The sequence below is a fragment of the Ictidomys tridecemlineatus genome, chromosome 7 (assembly GCF_052094955.1).
Source record: "Ictidomys tridecemlineatus isolate mIctTri1 chromosome 7, mIctTri1.hap1, whole genome shotgun sequence".
In the NCBI taxonomy this organism is placed as follows: domain Eukaryota; kingdom Metazoa; phylum Chordata; class Mammalia; order Rodentia; family Sciuridae; genus Ictidomys; species Ictidomys tridecemlineatus.
In genome coordinates, this window is record NC_135483.1 from 183,825,508 (window position 1) to 183,844,866 (window position 19,359).

Consider the following 19,359-nt stretch of genomic DNA (forward strand, 5'->3'; position numbering starts at 1 on the left):
ATAGAAAGGATTCATTTCAGGGGAAAAAATTGTTAAAACTAGTAACATTAAATTACAGTAATTCAATAAAATGACGAAAGCTAGCCAACAAAGATTCAGGCCAAATTCAGTTCTGTATGTCATTTGTATTTTAAAATAGAGAAATTACTCCTTATCTGACTAAGGTATATGCTGGCACCCCATTAGAAATAGAAGAATTGTGCAATGGCTTAGTTCCAATTTTCTTAAAAGGGACAGACAACGTGGAACAAGGGTGTGCCGATAATGAGTCCCTTCCCTGACCTTCACAAGAGCTGTATTCCCTTACACCCTACTGACCACTTATGAGACTTTTACAACCCAATTATCAACCGGCCGTTTATTCAAGAACACACAAGATCTGCTGACACTGTCCAGAATTGAGGAGAAGACACAGAGATGCCAAGTTCTGAAAAGTTCATTGAGAAGAGTCCAGAAACTGAATCCCAGATAAATCAGGTCTTGTGTTTCCATCCTGGCCTAGACCTTGAGCTCATTCTCTGTCTGGAGAGACTTGCCCAATACCTAGGCATCCCTCTAGCCCCTGCACACGGAAGTCTGACTCTTTGCAGTTTCTGACCTAAGTCTGCCATTTGCCTTCTACCAGACAAAAACTCAGCAAGTATTCAGAGCTTGGCAGGTCTAGTGACCACAAGCTGACACTGGCTTCCAGGAAGTAACTATAGAAGTTGCCTTTCTACTTACTGCCCTCTGATAAATATGTGTTGTGCATCCACTTGCCACAGATGTGCCCTGTCTGCTTAAAATCCAAGCAAATCTACCACCTGGAACGTTTCCACTCTGGACAGGTTCCCAAGTCCCATTTTGCCCTGACAGATCACTAGTCCCCCAGAGGCACCGGGGAGACCTCCATTTATTTGCTTCACTTCCTGAAATGGATTCCCAGCCCCCTTTAGAAACAGTCCAAGAGGATGTGAGAAGGCCCAAAACTTTCCATAGCCAATGATTCCTGACTCCGAGGTCCCATCTACTTGGGAATCATGGAATGGAAAATTAGAGCATTTCTCCCGGATGAAATTTTAAAGAAGAGTAAGTTTACAAATCAGAAGCCAAGGGGTATCTCTGCCAACAAAACACCTGTTCACTGACATTATCCAGTTCCCTGGAGAATGGCTGTGCTTGCCATTGCCCTGTACCTGTCTGGATAACAGCAACGTGAGGATGTGTCGATGTGTTGTGCTCACAAACCGGAAGCGACTTATTTTGCATGGCCTAAATTTCTGTTGAGAACCTCACAGCAACATGGCAAACAAATCAAAATTTTCTTCGTCAGGATTAACCCTCCCTAGACCTTTCTCCCTATGTGCAGAGCTGTATACGTTTACAGGTAGTAATCAGATGCCACAAATTATGGGGCTGATTCAATCCAAATTACGCACAGAGCTGGGGGAGAGAGAGAAAAGCTGCTTTTGATTCTTCTCAGCTCTTTGCAGATGCACTTAACGCCAGGCCTGTTTACATCCCCTAACTGACTCCTTTAGATTTCCATGAGCAAGTCAGAGGGTAAGCAGGGAGGGAATCCAGGGCACAGAGCTAAGCACACACAAAACTTCTAGCATTAGGGAAACACTCTCCTGCCTCCCCTGGCAGGCTGTGTGCTGGGTGTTCTGGATCTGCTGCAAGAAGAGCTGTTTTTGTTTTTCTGTCATTAAAAAAAAAAAAAAAAAAGTTAAAATTTTGATGTTCAAAAAGAAATCCTGAGCCCCTAACTTTTTTTCCTATTTCTGAACAGCCCAGTCCCAAGTAGGGATGACTTGATACATTTCTTTTGTAATATTTATTGGCGTCCACATCTCCCGTTTTCTCAGGAGGTTTGGAGAGTCTTGTTTTTCTCAGATGGTTGGAGAGCAGTTCTTTCTGGCCCATTTCAGACTCTGACTCTCAGCTTAGGTAAGCCAGGTACTAAGTGGGATCAACAACTGAATTCCCAAGCATCAGATTTAAGGGAAAAATAGGCCAAAATGAGTTGAGGGAAGCAAGGTATGTGAAGACATAAAAAGTCTTTTGTGCATAGAAGGGAATGGATACATTCTCCCTAAAATCAATATGTATTCTCTAAAAATTTATGACATTAAAAAATCAGCCATTACCAAGCTCAAAAAAACACTAGAGCATCAGCTCAGCACTTCTAAAAATTCAGAAATTTAAAACCATGTTCTATTACTTACTAGTTCAAACTTAATTTGGTGACCCTGGATGACAATTTTTCTTTTTTAACTAAATAATCAGAAAAAGTTGCCTCTGTACTGTTAGAAAACTCTCCATAATTTCTACATTTACAAAAAACTAAGTAAGCATAACATACACTAATCTTGATGAGGCTGAAAGTAAATAAACAGTAAACAAAAAAAAAGAATAAAAGAGGAACCAATAAGTAGAAGAAAAAATCTTTCCTTAGATTTAGGAAATGTACCATTTGGAGAAACTATAGAATATTGGTGGAGTTTCCAAAAGGCAGACTTTGTTGGTGAAACAAGTCTGAATAATGATATCAAAACTCCTACTTAAGTATAGTACATAAAGAAAAATCCTGTTTTTGTAGCACAAGTACCCGTCGGTAAACATGCTCTGCTCTAAGCTTTTAAATTACCCCACCATTTGTTCTCAATGAAGACTCCAAATCCAACCAATACTATCAATATTACAAATGGCATCCTTTATTTTATAAATAAACTCACAAATGTGCCAAATGGTGCTGTTAGATTGGAAACAATATAAACATTATGAAATAAATCGTGGTTTGCCCAAACAATAGAATATCATGCAACCTACAGGCAACCTACAATGTGAAGTATAATTGCTGAGATGTAATTTAAAGTTTCAAAAAAGCAGTAAAGGGGATATAGCTCTGTTGGTAGAGTGCTTGCCTTGCATGCACAGGGCCCTAGGTTCGATCCCCAGCACCAAAAACAAAAAATAAAAAGCAGTAAAAACCTGGGTGCCGGCACATGCCTATAATCCCAGTGCCTTGGGAAGCAGAGGCAGGAGGATGCAAGGAGTTCAAGGCCAGCCTCAGCAACTTAGCAAGATGCTGTCTCAAAACAAAAAATATAAAAAGGACTGGGGATGTAGCTTAGAGGTCAGGTGTCTGTGGATTCTTTCCCCAGTATCAAAAAAATGCAATAATATGCAAAATATTTTATCTACTTTATCTTTTCTGCAAAAGGAGGAAAGAAAGTATTATTATTATTATTATTATTATTATTTATTATTATTTGTAGGGAGTGGGTGCCGGGCAAAGAAAGCAAAGCCCTGAACAGTTAGGCAAGTGCTTTGCCACTGAACCACACCCTCAGCTCAAGAGATTTGGGGATTTGTTTTGTTTTGTTGTTGTTCTGTTTGGGGGGAGGAGAAAGGGAAAGAGAGATATAATTGCGAGATTATGCAGACAGTCTCCAGAAAGACAAGCTTCTGGACAAAAGTGGAAAGAAACTTATCATTGCATATTCATTTATATCTTATGAACTTTGTATAAAGTGAATATTCTATTCACTCAAAAATAAAGGATTTGAAAAAAATAAATCCTGACAAAGAATATATTGCACTTGAGTGTTAGGGTCGATGAAAGAATACAATCCTTAGAATAAAAGAACACTTCCCTTTGGAGGCTGAGGTTTGGCTCACATAATCCAGGAGTCCCCTTGCCTCTCAAAGCCTTCAGGGGGCCTGGACTGTCCAGAGGAAGGTTCCATGCTCTGCAGCGAATTTTTATCAGTTCACTGGGGGCCCGGCAGGCCAAGGAGCCCTGACTGCCTGCTGTGACGCCTAAGCCGCAACAGCTGCATAAACTGGCTGTGCCCCAGCCTGACCTATTTCGGAGACAGGTCAGCCCAGTGCATGTGGGGATAAGAAAACAACCTTCTTGCAGCCAGTGGCTGTACTGTCAGGCTGCTCCTGAAGGAGAAAGATGGGGGCAGGAGCACTCCAGCCCCAAGAGCCTACCCAGCAGGCTATTTTCTTCTCACGTTGTGCCCCAATAACACAAGCGCTCCCAACTTTGGGGGGGGAGGGGGCGAAGATGGGACCGAATGGAGGGAATCTAAATGGAAAAGTCATTGAAATTTGCCCACTGGTTTAAAGAATGCTATTTTGGAAAGTTTCCTTAAAATTTCTGAGCTGCAGTTTTAAAGGAAAGGGAATTAAGAAGAATCATGCACAAAGAATGGAGAATGCACGCAATCTCACGTGCAGAACTCTGAAGGCATTTAAGAACCACGAAGCAGGCTCAAGAGGGTATAGATGTAATGAGAAATTGCAGGCGGGGGGGGGGGGGGAGGCCAAGGAAGATGTCACAAAATGAAGGAGTTTCAGGAAGAAAATTGTGACATCCATTTTCAAAAAAGCAACTTGTCAAAACTTTGATTCGGGGGTGGCGGGGAGCATGAAACCCAAAGAAAAGTTTAATTTGAAGGAGTTTTGCAAAAGCCAAGTTTGTCTAAAAGAGAAAAGCAATCTTGATAGGCCAGGAGGAAAAATAATTATGAAATATCCCTTTCCAACTCTGTGAAAGATTTTAGAATTTTATTGTTTTTCATACTCATTAAAGTCAATAAAGTCTTTTACATTGCACAGTAGTTTATAAACTTAATTTTTTTGGTATGGTAAAAGTGGACTTTGTGGGTGTGTGTGTGTGTGTGTGTGTGCATGCACGTGCGCCTGTGCATGCACAAGCACTCTTGGTCCTCATTGTTGCTGCTAAGCCCTGAAATAAGCTCTTATCTGCCCTTGGGCAGAGCCCATCTGTTAGTTTATAGGCTCCTCACTTTCAGGGAGTTCAGAGTATCCTCCACCACACCCAAGACTTTGAGTTTTGCTAGGGTAGGTGTAATTTGCACATAACATGCAATGCATTTTCTCATGTTATTATGACAGAACTCTGGGAAGTTGATATGATGTACCCATCTTACAGATGTCAAAACTGAAGTTCAAGAGGTCACACCTGAAAGGTGCTTGGTCTCAATTTCAGAGCAATGCTGTGATGCAAGAACAAGTCACTTTTGCCTTAGGTACCATGCACTTATAAGGCAAGAAAAGGTGTACGTTGGAATGTGTTTAAATCAGAACAGGTGAAACTCATTGCTCTAGTGACCCTCAATCAGGAAAACAGTCAAATGTGTGGATTCAGAAAATGAAACCTATTGCTTTTATTATAATAGAATAAATCAGGCCAATTAATTTTCTTTAGTTCAAGTTAAGCTCGACAATCATAACTGAGACACACCCCCACACATGCACCTACCCTTTGGACATAATTTTCTTAATCATGATAATATATTTTAACAATGTACTTAAAAAACAATGAGGCTATGGTTTATAGCTCATGGAGTAGAAATACATACCAAGCATGTGCAAGGCCCTGGGTTCCATCCACAGCCCAAAAATAAATGAATAGCATAAAAGTGAACAAATATAAAAACAAAAATATATTTGGAAAACAGACCCCATGTCTACACTAGGAAAAAGGAGGAGGAGAGGGCTATGGTAGCTGTACTTTAAAATATATCTGCATGTCTATAAAAATCACAAAACACAAACATTTATTTTGTTAAAAATGTAAATATGTATGTGATCATATCAGTGTTAATCACGCAAGTACACAGTAAACTAAACCAATTTCAAGCTGCAATACAAATTGCACAGAAATTAACTTTCTTTCCTTAACTATACTACCTTTTTTTTTTTTAGAATTTTTAATATTTTTATTTTTTAGTTCTCGGCGGACACAACATCTTTGTTGGTATGTGGGGCTGAGGATCGAACCCGGGCCACACGCATGCCAGGCGAGCGCGCTACCGCCTGAGCCACATTCCCAGCCTGTTAACTATACTACCTTAACTTAACCTATAGTGCCCATCTAATGACATAAGACCAAATCCACTTACTGTAGTTGTTTCCAGAGATTCATATAACTGATTATAAAAATATTTTAAGTGCATTTAATTCCACATAAAACTAGACTATTTGAATTCTCAATATGATCCTATAGGTTGTTAAATGCTGAAACTTAATCGTAGTTCTTTTCCCTCCGTCTTGTCTTGGTCAGCCAAGAAGAGTCTCCCTTCCTTTTTTGCAAGGCACTTTGATCAGCTACTTTTTTAATATTTATTTTTTAGTTATAGGTAAACACAATGTCTTTATTTTACCTTATGTGGTGCTGAGGATCGAACCCAGTGCCCCACACAAGCTAGGCGAGCCCTCTACCTCACAACCCCAGCCCGATAAGCTACTTTTAAATGGAATCTGTTGAATTAGGTCCAGGAAGATTGGGGAATTAGCTCCTAGAATCAAGAGTTGACATTAATATACTGTTATAGAGCTGGGGAGGGAGCCCAATGATAGACTCGCTTGCCTAGCATGTGCAAGGGTCTGGATTCAGTCCTCAGTACCAAAAAGAGAAAGAATAAAAGGAAGGCAGTAACACTAGTCAGTTAAGAATACATAAGAAAGCCCAGTCAAAAAAGTAGTGAATAGGTTTAAGGATTTACAAACACATAACTATTTTGATACTGTCATATATTCTATTCTGTCTTACTAGGGGAGGTCATTTCTCAACTGCCACCAAAAGAAGAGGACATAAAATTCAGACAACTTTGATCAAGTCACCTTACACCAAAAGAGGTGTTTTATTCTATTTCACTTTATGTAAAATCCTGCAGCAAAATTTAAAATGTTATATGTAATGTTAAAGGTAAAATGTTTTCTTAAGATTTTCCTTTTTAGGAGGAAAGGGCACCAAAGCAAATTCTAAAACTTACACTGATACTCTTTATTAAAATACAATATATTTTTAAGAAGTATCTGTTTCCATAGAAGAAATTATCTGTTGGTCTTTTGTTAGTTTTTAGCAAGAAAAAAGAAGAAAGAAAGAAAGAAAGAAAGAAAGAAAGAAAGAAAGAAAGAAAGAAAGAAAGAAAGAAAGAAAAATGAGGCATTGTGGGTAAGTAATACTTCGTAAAAACCTACTCAATTGTCCTCAACAATTACCTCTTTGACAGTGGTGAACTTTGTAACTCATCTCACTTAAATAGATGTTTTACAATGCTAACAGGAATTTTGATAACTATGTATGTCCCCACCAAGAACTAGAAATTATATATATTCTCCTTAGTTCAAAATGCAATCCCAGCACAGATAATTTGAAAGAAGATTTCTTAAAAGAGAGATGCTCTGATTCCAGTTGAAACTCCCATTACTGGAACTCAGTGCTTGACCTGACACGCGAGGGTAGTTCTGCAACTAACAGATGAATTGTGCATCTTCTACTCTGCTGGTGTGAATAAGGCAAAAATATCTTTTCCCACAAGGCAGGGGACAGCCGTAAGGTGACTCTGTCCCCACTCTGGTGTTCATCTTCTAGGGGAATGGCAAGGTCTGAAGTTCCTTTTCACTTTCTCAGCACCCTTCAAGATCACTGCTCCCCCACTGGAGGCAGCCAGTTCTTGGTCAGCAATTTTGTCTGGGTACTAAGATCAGGCCCAACTCGAATCTGCTGTCTCCCTGGCAGTAGAGGAACGCATAGGCTAACACGTTTTTCACTCCTCTAGCTTAATCTACCTCAGGCTGTTGTTCTACACTGCAATGATCAGTACTAAACATTATATATCATCTGAACATAGATGATTATTAATTAATTGGAGGGTTATAATAGAAAACACATATTTAAAAACACATATTTACTAATATTCTGTTTTGCGTATCAAGATTCATCTTGTTCAAGAGTAAACACTAATTTTCTTAAAAAATTACAAATTATTTAGAATTGAGATGCACAGAGAAGGGCATTTAAAAAAAAAAAAAACAACGTACACAGACAGATTCATGATGCACAGTTGAATATCCAAAGTTTGAATCTGGCATAAATTTTCCATCCTTAGAGTGATTTGTTGGAATTTACAAATTAAGCACAGAGATGACATTTTCAAGAGTCCTTGCAAGAATTTTACCCTCATAATAAAGGAAAAAGCAATGCAAATCTACTGAGTTCTTAAATAAACAAACAAAAGTCTAATAGTTCAGCTAAAAATCAACAGCCAGGAATGTCACAAAATGATTCAGGGCAGTATTGCTCCTGGCTCTCAACAGTTGAACGTGAACTGGGAGACTACAGTGCACCTCAGATTCTGATGACTTTAGAAAGTGCAATTCATGGGGCAAATAAATCTTGACTTTGTGCAACTGGATATAATTTAGTGCCAGCATAATTCTTAGTGACCAATATATAAATAAACTCCAATGATGCACATACTATACACACAAACAAACACATATCTAGTCCTACATTATAGGGAGTTTAAAATATACCAGAGAATCATCTAACCAACTATAAACACAAAAATTACAGAAACACATGTAGAAAGATGTAGCCAATATAACTTCTAGGTTCCTGCGTGTTTAATCATTTCTCCACCTAGTTTTACAATAAAAATCTGACATCTTTTCTCCATGTCTGTCCAGCTTGGAACACAACTTTAGAGAAACGTCCTTATTTAGAAATTTAGCAACAGGCAGATAGAAACTCCGATGCCTTCCACCTCAAACTAAGAATCGATTTAACCAAAAAAAAAAAAAAAAAATCACCATCTTAGCCTCAGTTCTAAACAAGAAATCACCATAGGATAATTAAAAACACCCCATGAGTCTTCCCTACAAGCCAACGACTTGTAACTGGTTTCAGTTCCTACTTCTTAAAGAGAATTTGGTCAATTCCTCCTTAGAGGTTTCAGAGGAAAAGGAGGATTTTCCAAGACAGATAAATTGAAATGATCCTGCTTTGATCTCTGTGGTTAAGAATCCCTCACAATAGAAGATGGCCACTGAGGGGCCTCGCTCCCAGCCTTTTAATGCGTAACAATGGTATCAACAAACAGCTACTTAATCAATATTTGGCCAGAGCTGCTGAAAACTTCCTTTTCAGATTTTAATTCCTAGTTGTAAAACAACCCCAGAGCAGCCAGTGAGATAAGACATTAAACTGACTGCTTAATTGCCTTTTAGTGTCTCGTTAGTTATATATGTACATTCTTAATGATTCCTTAATCTTTATTTACCCGCATAAATAAATTATCTGTCCCAGAATCTCGCCGAACTTAACGGGTCCAGGCGGAACTCGCTCTCACACCGGCTGCTGCTGCTGTTTGGGACTTTTATTGGCCATTTGCATAAGCGAAACTTAAAACACTGAATCTGAGGGTGAGGAAAGATTTTTGCTTTGTCCTCAAAACATACGTGTTTGTGGAGGTTGAAACCCTCCAGATTTGGTGGCCACGCTCTATCCACGTGATTGATCGGTGTGTTCCACTCGCCTGAAGCGCGCACTTACTGGTTCCGCCTCGCCGCCCGGGTGGGTTTTATTGCTCAGCCCTGGGGACTCCTAAATGACCCTTCAGTAATTATTATACACTGGAAGCCCATTCCTCCCGTTCCGGTGCTATCAACAATCACATCAAACCCCAAAATAAACATACGATTTCAAGCATTAATTAGAAAATCGGCATGTTTTCAATAAGGCTAGAAAGTAAGCGTACCGCGGTCAACCAAGTCAAAGGAGCCACCAAAAAGAAAAGGCTACCAGCCGAACTCTGCCATCTCCTCTCACACTGTTCCAGCAGGGAAAACCTTGCCCCTAGATTGACAAAAAGGACATCGTGTGGTGTCCTAAGTTAATGCGAGTTCTTATATCTCCAGTACATTTTTAAGTGGGAGGGATTTTCTGGTTGAGTTTTGTAAGGTATTCAGCAAATATAAAATGTACCTTCATGATTAGAAAGGGTACTGAGGTCAAATTCCTGATCCTGACAAATGGACTTGGAGAGGGTGGACTGTCCCCTTTAATAAAGGTTCGGATCCCACAAACCTGTGATCCCATGCCTCATTATTTTAATCTGTGGGAAAGTTAGTCCTCCGCCTTGCGTCCCAGCCTTACGCCAAAATGCTGTTCCTTGCTAACTGGGGCAAAGTAGTGGCCTTGCTTTTCTCTGGATTACAGCACTCCCTCCCTGATAAAAGTGCTCTTTTCGGGCATCCACGGGAAGTGAAGTATTCAGACGAATTTAGAACACTTTCTGCGGTTTTAATTGGTTTATATCTTTAAAAAATCGGAAGTCGTTTGTCTTCGTTAATTTTAATCCGTTAAGATCACAAGCTTACAAACAAAACAGGGGCTCCAGCAAAGCTTTTGTCACTTTTACTTTCTCAAATTTAACTTTAAAAAAAAAAAACTCTCTTTTTTACCAACATCAATTGAAGGGGGGAGATACGAAAGTACGAAAGGAATAGAAGACCTCAACCAACCTACACTCGAAGCCTCTGAGCTTAATCTTTGAAATTGTTACAAACCTCCCATGCTCGCTTGTGATTCTTAAAAGGGAGGGGGGAGTCCTAGGAAAGTGTATCTCCAGTCCCAATCAAAACATCAATTTGGCAATCTGGCCTCTTTCCCCTTGCACTCCCGAACTGCCACTTCAAAGCCGCTACAACAAGTCAGTAATTGTAACGTTGCATCTAAATATTTAAGCGAGAGTCTTGCAGTCGCGTGTCCATTTACAGTCCTCATCTGTCCTCTAATTCCATTACGGCACAAAGCAAAAATGTTGCCCAAAACTCACAAACAGGAAAAGCGTCACCCTGCTGGAGAAGGAGGAGGAGGTGGAGGAGGAGGAAGAGGAGGAGGAGGGGAGGAGGAGGAGAGGAGGAAGAGGAGGAGAAGGAGATAATGAAGGAGCAGTTTCTATTGATTAGTCACCGCTTTTGTGTTAAGGGCTTTCTTTAAAATAAGAAAAAAAAATGGGGGGAGGTTGCAGAAATTTCACTAATGTGAGCCTCAGGCAAGGGAGGGAAAAAAAGAGGAGAAGAAGGGGGAGGCGGGCTGTGTCTAGATGAAAGTGAGAAGGACATAAAGGAGGCAATTGAGTCGGCTGCAGCCCGGCGAGCTAAGCTTCGAGCCGGCCGGAGCGAAGGGGAGGGGGCGGCGCGGCGCGGCGCTTTGGCGCAGGGCGCAGGAGTGGGGGCACAGCCCATTGTGGCGGCGCCCGCGGGCCCGCTCCGCCGCGCCGGGGGAGGACAGAGGCGCCCATTGAGTGGCCGCAGCGCAGGCCGTGCTCACAGCCCCCGATGCCTGGGCCGGAGCTTGGCTCCCCCGGCTGCGCCTGCTCCCATCTCAGTGTCGGCCAGGGGCGCGGGCGGGGGAGTTGGGTGTTCCCGAGCCACCCAACCCTGTCCGTTCCCTCGGGCGAAGGAGCTGGAAGGATGGACCCAGCTCCCAGTGCGCGCCAGGTCGCCCGGGCCAGAGCGCCTCAGGTCCGCACTCTGCGCTGCTTTAGGACAGGGCGAGAGAAAAGGGAAAGTTGGGAAGGCAAAGGGGACCATCTAGGAGAAAGGGCAAGACCCTGGAAAGAAGAAGGCGGTGGTTCTGACCTCTTTCAGGGTACCTCTTTCCCCGTGTCTTAGTGTCTGCCGAGCAGACCCCGGGTTAAAGATGTCCCACGAAAAATCAGTCCTGGCAGCACCCGCCAGGCCTACCCCAGGCTGGAACATCCGGCGAGAGCACACCGCAGGGGACAGGACACCCCAAAGTCCCTCCTCCGCCGCTTTTCCCTGCCCCCTCCCGCAAGGCGCTAGAAGCCTTTTCTTGACATTCATTCTATTTTACAAGAGGGGCAGCCTGAGACTTTGGATGCCCAAACAACAGAGGGGAATTTTTGAGGTTTTTAGACTTCAAACTGCATCTAATTCTCCCTTCTCTGGGCCCCTCTTGCCCTCCAGGGCTCATCCGGAAAGGGAGCTGGAGGCTCTGAGGAGACTGACTTTGCATCTTCCTTGACAACCCCAAATTAAATTTAGGTTTCAGCCTGACTGTGTGTGTGTGTGTGTGTGTGTGTGTGTGTGTGTGTGTGTGTGTGTGTGTGTGTGTGTTTTCATCCGCACAGCCCTCAATGGGGAAAATACTCTGATTTTAAAAATGGTAGCAATTGCCCTTGAATGGCAGCCGGCCCAGCTAGACAGCCCAAAAGACTAGAAACATTTTGTAGGTGAAATGGCCACTTTTTCCACGCTGGAGAGTCCATAAAACTTCCTGGCGCAGCAGCTATTGGGGCTCATTGAATAATTCATCCCTCATTGCAAGCCCATAATGTCTATTCTGGGCCCTTTGTGGAGCTGTTTTCTCTTCTTTTCTCCTTGAATTATAAAAAGGTTGCCTTCCTTTGTTCACATCAAGCTGCTCCGAGTTGGAGCTTTGTCTGGGCCAAGCTAAAGTGTGAGTTTCAATGGACTCTCCGGGCTTTGTCTCCCAAGTTCATCTCCAAGTGTAGATTGTGTAGAGAAGGCCTTCATTGTAAAAGCTGGAAAAGTTGTACAAATGTTTGACCAGCTCATTTGGGACGTTTTGTCTCCTGGGCCTGAGTTGCCTGTGCTGTGAGGGAGCGGCTGATCTGCCTGGCTGCTGCCTCTAGCAACAAGTAGCAAAGCCATGGGCCCAGTTCTCTGGGCTCCAACAACTCAGGGCTCTCCTCTCCACTGCTTCAAGAGAATGTTTGGTTTGGAGTTAACTGACTCCTCCACTCCTCACTTTCTTCCCACCCCAGCGCCTCTATGCTGAACATATGACTGGGATAAAGAGGTGTGTGTCTTCTAATCGACCTGGGCAAAAAAAAACACTCCTCCAAAAAAGAAGAATTTAGACTGAGTTCATGTGAGGCCCCAGCTGTAAAGGGAGGGGGGCAGCAACATGTTTTTTCCCTGCTTAACCTCCTGTAGTTTGGGGTACCTTTTCTTGATTGCAGTGTGCCTCAGAATATCTATGCCTCTGTTTATCCCTTAAATCAGACACTTGGGTTTGTAATATCCAAGTGCTCCTTGTGTGTGGATTTCACATTGCTTTGTAAAGCAGCTGCTCTGGAAGAACAGCCAGTGCACCCAGGGGTGGACAATGAAGGTAAAAGAAATGACCAGCCTCCTGACCCACAGTTCCAACCTGGACACCACCCTGGTGAAAGCATGGACCCAGATAATCAAAGTGGGTGACTCCTTCAAGCCTGCTATAGAGCTTTGTGCCACTCCAGAGCAATTACAAAACTCAACTCCAGCCCAATAAAGTCTGAGACCAAGACCAGAGAACTCTAGGAGTAGGCAGGACACCCGTCGACGCTGGACCATTTGTGAGTTTGAAGAGATGCCAGGATCTGCAAAGGAAGACTCAGGGCCCCACTCCTGCTGCAGTGATCTTTCCTACTTCACCTCCCAAGGTTTGCTTGCATTCTTGCTGCTTTCCTTCCTTTCTGTGAGTAATTTTAAAGCTCAAGCAGGTAAAGGGGATGCAGGCTGACTTCTTGCTCCCCTAGGGGGAGATTTTCTCTAGGTGCTGACAGGCTACAGCTAACATGGAGTGGGTGGTCCGCACCCCTGAGGGACAGAGGGTGCAGCACTAAGGACTAAGGACTCAAGACCCCTTTGATTGAAACCCAGACACATCAAGTTAAACCCCATCACACTTCAAAACCAATTTAAAACAAACGAAAAACAGCCAAAGTATACACACACGCACATTCATAGGGCGGCATATGGGGGAAACTTTGGGTGCCCAGTGCCCAAGAGCATGCTCTCTCTGGAGCCTGCTCTGTCTCTCTAATACAGAAACTTAGATCGCGGCTTTTCCTGAGGGCACAAAAGCTACTTCAAAAAGTTACTTTAAACTCTAAAGGGTGGAGTAGCCTATACCCTCCCCCAACCCCACAATCCCTCAGAGATTCCCAATCTCGGACTCCACAGACCCCATCACCATTGAGAACGCAATTCATAGTTCTAGACTCCTAAGGGTTGAAAGTGGTAAAGAAGGATTTAGAAACGTTTAAAATTTAAATAAAATTAAAACTTAAATAGATACGTTTTTGATTCAGCGGAGGGTGTCTCTCTCCGGTCTTTGATTGAATGCGCAGACCCGAGTACAGTGGCTGAGAACGAAGAGGGACTTCGACAGGAGCCGGAGCTCAAGGTCAGAGAACCGAGGCCAGCTAAGGTCCACCGCACCGCCGCTTACCTCGCTCGCTCAAGATGCCGTCGATGCTGTGCTTAGCCTTTTTCTCGCTTTCTTCAGCCTCCTTCCTCTCCAGGTCGGCCTCCTCCTCTTCTCCTTTCCCAAATTTACTCCTCAGGATGCGGCTGATGGAACTCACTGGGGGAAAGAAGAGGAAGAGAGAGCACCCACAATTAAGAGGCGTGGGGTTGTGAGGGGAGCCTCCAAACCTCAAGCCGCAATTCTAGAACAGCTACCCCATAAGCTTGGATAGTGAGTTTCCTTCCTCTCTTGGCACCCCCATCTTTTGCCATCCGCTCACTCTCCCACTCAAAACGCCTTTTAAGGGCCTCTGGATACAGTAAGACCAAGCCTGGAAAGTGTGCGCCTCCAATTTAGGGCTGAGAAAAGCCATCTCCGTCTCTCTTTGCCCAGTAGGAAGTGTTCCCCTTCTTGACTCCGGCTCTAGGTCTCTCTCCAACCTCGGAGGTGTCTTCCGCCAGCCCAGCCTACCACCCGCCTCCTCCGCACCTGAAGGTATAGGGCCCTGCGGTTTGCTTTAAGTGAAGAACCGCAGAGGACCGTCCCCTGCTAATCAACTTTTTTGAGGCTGTAAGGGATTTATATTTCAACTGCAGAATCGTTTCCTATTGTAAAAATCAAAGAAAATTCACTCTCTCTCATTTATTTTTTCCAGATTCCAGTCTGGTAAACAAATCCATGCTCTGAAATGGATCGTTCTCGTGGAGGGAAAAAGGGAGTTTCCTTTTAATTAAAAACAAACCCTCCCGCGCGCCCTCGCGCTGGCCCTGCGCTGGCCCTTCTCCCTCCGCCTCCCCCGGGCTGCCGGGGGCGCCGGATGGTCCCTGGACTCTCGAAAATCCGGGCAGTTGCCGATGCCTCCCCTCCTTTTGCGCAAAAGGCAAAGTCTTCTGCTGGCGCGGCCCCATCTCCCTTCGGTTGGGGTTACCAAAACATTTGTTTCTCTTTAAAAGGGAACATCAATATTAATAAACGCTTGGCCTCCGCCTCACGTTTCCTGCCCTGCCTCCTCCACAGAAATCCTCCTTGGGGAGACCTCAGCGGCGGCCTCTCTTCCCTCCACCCCTGGGATGAGCAGCGCACCCCGCGCTCCATAAAACGCCAAGATCGTCAGGTTCGTAAATATCTCAGGGCCTTGGGAGAGGCCGCCTCTCAGTAACCCGGATCGATCATTGGGGCGATTATGTGTGGCTTGGATGACCCGCCCGGATAATAGCGACTGACGGTCGCGCCTTGGGGAGACATTAATGGGCCTAGTACCTGAGGGCACGGTGTTTCGATCACAGACCGCGTCCTTGAGTAATTTGTCCCGGATTTCCCAGCTGAACATGCCCGGGTTCTCTCTTTTGTATTCCTCAATTTTCTTCTCCACGTCAGGCGTTGTCACCTGCTTTAAGAGAACAGGCGGGCCGGCGTTGGTACCCGGTACTTTGGGCCAGACTCTCGGCAGCCCCACCGCCTCCGGGCCTGTCCGGATGCTCCTTCTTGCATCCTCTTGGAAGGTGCCCCTGGTTGGCCAAAGAACCCCAACTCTCTGAGGCAGTCCACATTCGAAAGAGGCAGACAGGAAATCGTCCCACTCCCGAGCAGCCTGGGGACACTCCACCTGCCTAGATAAGCTCCTCAGACAACCGGGTTAAATTAAGAATTATAACACCTTGGGGCTGGGGGCTGTACTTTCTGATCCCTGGAAATAAAGGCAACTCCTTACACCGAATCAACCAGAAAACGAAACTAAAAGGGGAATGTTTGAAAGAGGAGCTGAAAAATCAAATTAGATCGGCAACTTGTGACACTCCAGAGGGGCACAAGAGTTTAGCCAAAGAGCAGAATGAGAGGCAAAAGATTAAGTATCTAGATTTAAAAAAATTAGAATGGAAAGCACATATGTATAGAGAGGCCCCTCCCCCAATTAAAAGCTAAAGATTCCTAAGTGGAGAATAGGTTGGGAGAGAGAGGGAAGGTGAGAATTTTGAAAGTCTTCAGTGTGCCATAACCCCCTTGATATTGCCCCTTGGCAACTTGAAAATTATATTGGCTTCCCTCTACAATCAGAAGAAAAGGCAGACCTTGGGTAATCTCCTCCCACTTAGTCCTAGCCAGTAGGACTGTTTTTTAAAAGAGAAGCAAAATAATTTGAGGATAAACATTTTTTAACTTCGAACTCATTACAAAGAAAACTAACCTCCCTGACTTTTGACTCTTCGAAAACAATTTGCACTGGGGGAGAGAGAAAGTTGGATAGAAACTATTGGGACTCAGTAGATTCCTTTTGTAAAAGACAGAATAGCGGGTTGGGGACTGGAAAGACACTTGGGAAAGAAATAGGCAACAGGTAGGGACATACAGCTTGCATGCTTTCCGTGTTTATTAAAGTAGTTTTTTGAGAATTTCATGGTTCCTGGACATATAAGAACAATTATTGCAAAACCACTGGAGCTTTCCCATAAGGAAAGAAACATGGGGCTCGAGCAACACCCGAATCCCCCTTGTCACACACACACACACACACACACACACACACACACACTCACACACACACACACACACACACACACACACACACACACACACACACCTTCATGGACTTGGAAAATAATTCTTTAGAAAGCCCCAGATGGTAGCCTGCTCTTACCCACCCGATTGACCGCAGGCCGTGAGGCGGCATGGCTAGGCCCGCCTGCTCACCTTGGGCTTGCTGCCTCCGATGGCACCTGGACGGATGGAGCCTGTTTCTTGATACCTGCACAGAATCTTAGAGACGCAGCCGTGGGACACGCGCAGTTGGCGAGAGATGACGCAGGGCCGAATGCCGTGGTGGGCCATCTCCACGATCTTGTGGCGGATGTGGTTGGGCAGCGGCCTGCCGTTGATAAAAACGCCGCCGAGCTGGTTGACTCGGCCCTGGCCGAGGGGAGTGGATACTGGGATAAGGAGGAAAAAAAGAGAGGCGAGGACAAAGTTACTTAGGTAGAAGAGAAAGCAGCAGGAACGATCAATCCACCTAATTTTGCACTTTTCTGGCCAATCCGCATGTGACAGCCCCAACACTGAAATTCCACTGCCAGACACTCTTTCAGTTATTTTCGTTCCAAGTTATCAAGCAACACGGGGACAGACATCCTTTGTGTGAAGACAGTAACCAGGGCAAAATAACTAACCTAGGAGAGCTGGCGACTGGGGGGAAAGACTCTGGAACATATGGAAGACTGTCTTCCTCTAAAAATAACCACCACCAAATCTGCCCGACTGGAGCCGCCCTAAGGGTCTTGAGCGAGCTGACAGCCCTCGGAGTTTCGGTCTTAGAGTACAGCAGCCAAGGGTCAGAGAGGGCCTCTAAAGGAGGCACAGGTGGCAGCGCAGCGTGTCACCTGTTACATCTCGGACGGGGACTCAAAGACTGTGGGTCTGCAGGTGGACAACCTAGCCCCGGTTCATGCTCAGGGTATCGGGTTGTGCTCTAGATGGAGGATGAAGGGCGCCGCAGATTGTTTGAAAGGGCTCAGGTTTGCAAAGCTTCCTACCTCCCTGGAATTCCCAGAATCTTCAGCCAGAACAAAAGGCGATTCCCAAAAAAGTTAGAGAGACTTGAGATGCTACTTGAGTTGAATAGACCTTTAGCTGATTAATACTAAAAATTCTTATTTTCGTATAAATAAGATCGTTCGAGCCGCCGCTGTTAGCTACCACAATTTGCCCGACCAGAAATTTCTTTCCAAATGAAGAAGAGTTTCCTAAATGTGGGCGCAGCCAGAACACTTTGGAGACGGGTTTGGGAGGACAGAATGTGGAGAAGTTACTTCCGGTACTCCAAAGCCGGTTCACTCCATTCTTACTACGCGGCATCTCCAAAACAACCCGAGAAAGCGGACCCGCCGGGTGCAGGCCTGGCCGCCCAGCTCCGTAAATAATTTGCAGAGAGCACCACACTTCTTTTGCGGATAGAAAATCAAATCGAATGGGCCTTCGCCCCCAACTATTGCTATTTGGGGTAAGAGGTGTTGGGGGTTTGGGATCCCTGGATTCGCCAAAGAAGTCTATGGAGACTGGGATGGAGTGGGGCAGTCGCCCTAGGCGCCAGGCCCTTCCTTACCTTCTAGCGGGAACCCGCTGCGTGGGTAGTTCTGCCCCGGGCCGGGCCGCATCATCCTGGGCACAGCACCGGCCAGCGTGGTCATCCTGGGGGCAGCTTCTCTAGGAAATTATATCCAGGTGAAGGCAAAACAGAGACGCTAGCGCGGCGACCCTCGGGAACTCTCCGGAGCGTGAAGAGCTCCTCCCCAAAAAGACAGGAGGGAGAGAGAGACGCGGGGAGGGGGGCTGCTAGCTCCAAGTCCAGAGCTCGAGGTGGAACCCGGGAAAGGGGCGGGCAGGCCCTAGAATCCAGGATCCCAAACCCAGGGCGGAAAAGTTTGGTTCGAGTCCGGGCGAACGGCCCCGCAGCTGGGGGCGCTGGAAAGGGGGCTCAGAGCGCCACGGCGAGCGAGGGAGGGGGGGAACGCAAGCGCGGCCAGAGTCTCCTCCCGTCGTGACACTGAGTGCAGGGATCCGGGCTAGGGAGCATTTATTAGTTCTTTCACCCAAAGCTTGGTCAGGAGCCCTGAGCTGCGATTGGCCAACGGGGAGACCGTCCCGGGTGGCGGAGACACGCGCTGATTGGGCGACAGCGGCCACTTTCTCTTCCCATCCCTGACTGTGCGGAGGCCTCCGCCTGCCCCGAGAGGGACCTGCGCGGCGCGCCTTCCCGGGAGAGAAGGGTGAACCGCTGGGAACTGGGACAGACAGCCCCAGGGTGATGAGAGCCTCCGAAAACGGAGAGGAGTCTCTTTCTCTGTCTTTGTGACTCTTGTGCATCTCTCTGGTCTCTCTCTCCTTGGTTATTTTTCTGCCTCTATCTCTATCTCTGTGTGTGACTCTGCGTGTGTGCCTTTTCTTCTCTGAGTCTATGCCTCTCACGGTGTCCCTCTTGAAGTCGCCTCTTTCCACCTGTGGGTCTGTCCCTGGGCTTACTGCCACTGGAGGGGGCGCAATTCCACCAAAAATTTATGGGAACCCGAGATATGTTCAACTTTCCTTCCTCTGGTCTGCCAGTACCCCTTAGCCAGGGCCTCTTATGGGGTCACCCCCCCCCCTGTGGAGTTCCTCTCAAGAAGACTTGGGGTGAACCAATAATGTTCTTTTGTCTTCCCAGTCTGGAGGGTGAGGTGGGGTAGCTCAAAGGGTGGGCAGACACTGCTGGGCCCTAAGACTGTTAGTTAAGGCTGGGGGCG

General features: G+C 45.4%; 1 protein-coding gene across 1 annotated transcript in view; it reads right to left on the minus strand.

Annotated features, from left to right (window-relative positions):
• Pax3 (paired box 3) overlaps nt 1–18,586 on the minus strand; it is a 92,219-nt gene extending 73,633 nt beyond the window's left edge. Inside the window, exons 1-4 of the mRNA XM_021730009.3 lie at nt 18,183–18,586; nt 16,778–17,013; nt 15,350–15,479; nt 14,072–14,206 (exon numbers count right to left, since the gene is read on the minus strand). Of these exons, the coding sequence (XP_021585684.1) occupies nt 14,072–14,206; nt 15,350–15,479; nt 16,778–17,013; nt 18,183–18,267 (586 nt within the window). The 5' untranslated portion in view covers nt 18,268–18,586. The remainder of the gene's footprint in view (nt 1–14,071; nt 14,207–15,349; nt 15,480–16,777; nt 17,014–18,182) is intronic.
• Nucleotides 18,587–19,359: the final 773 nt, after the last annotated feature.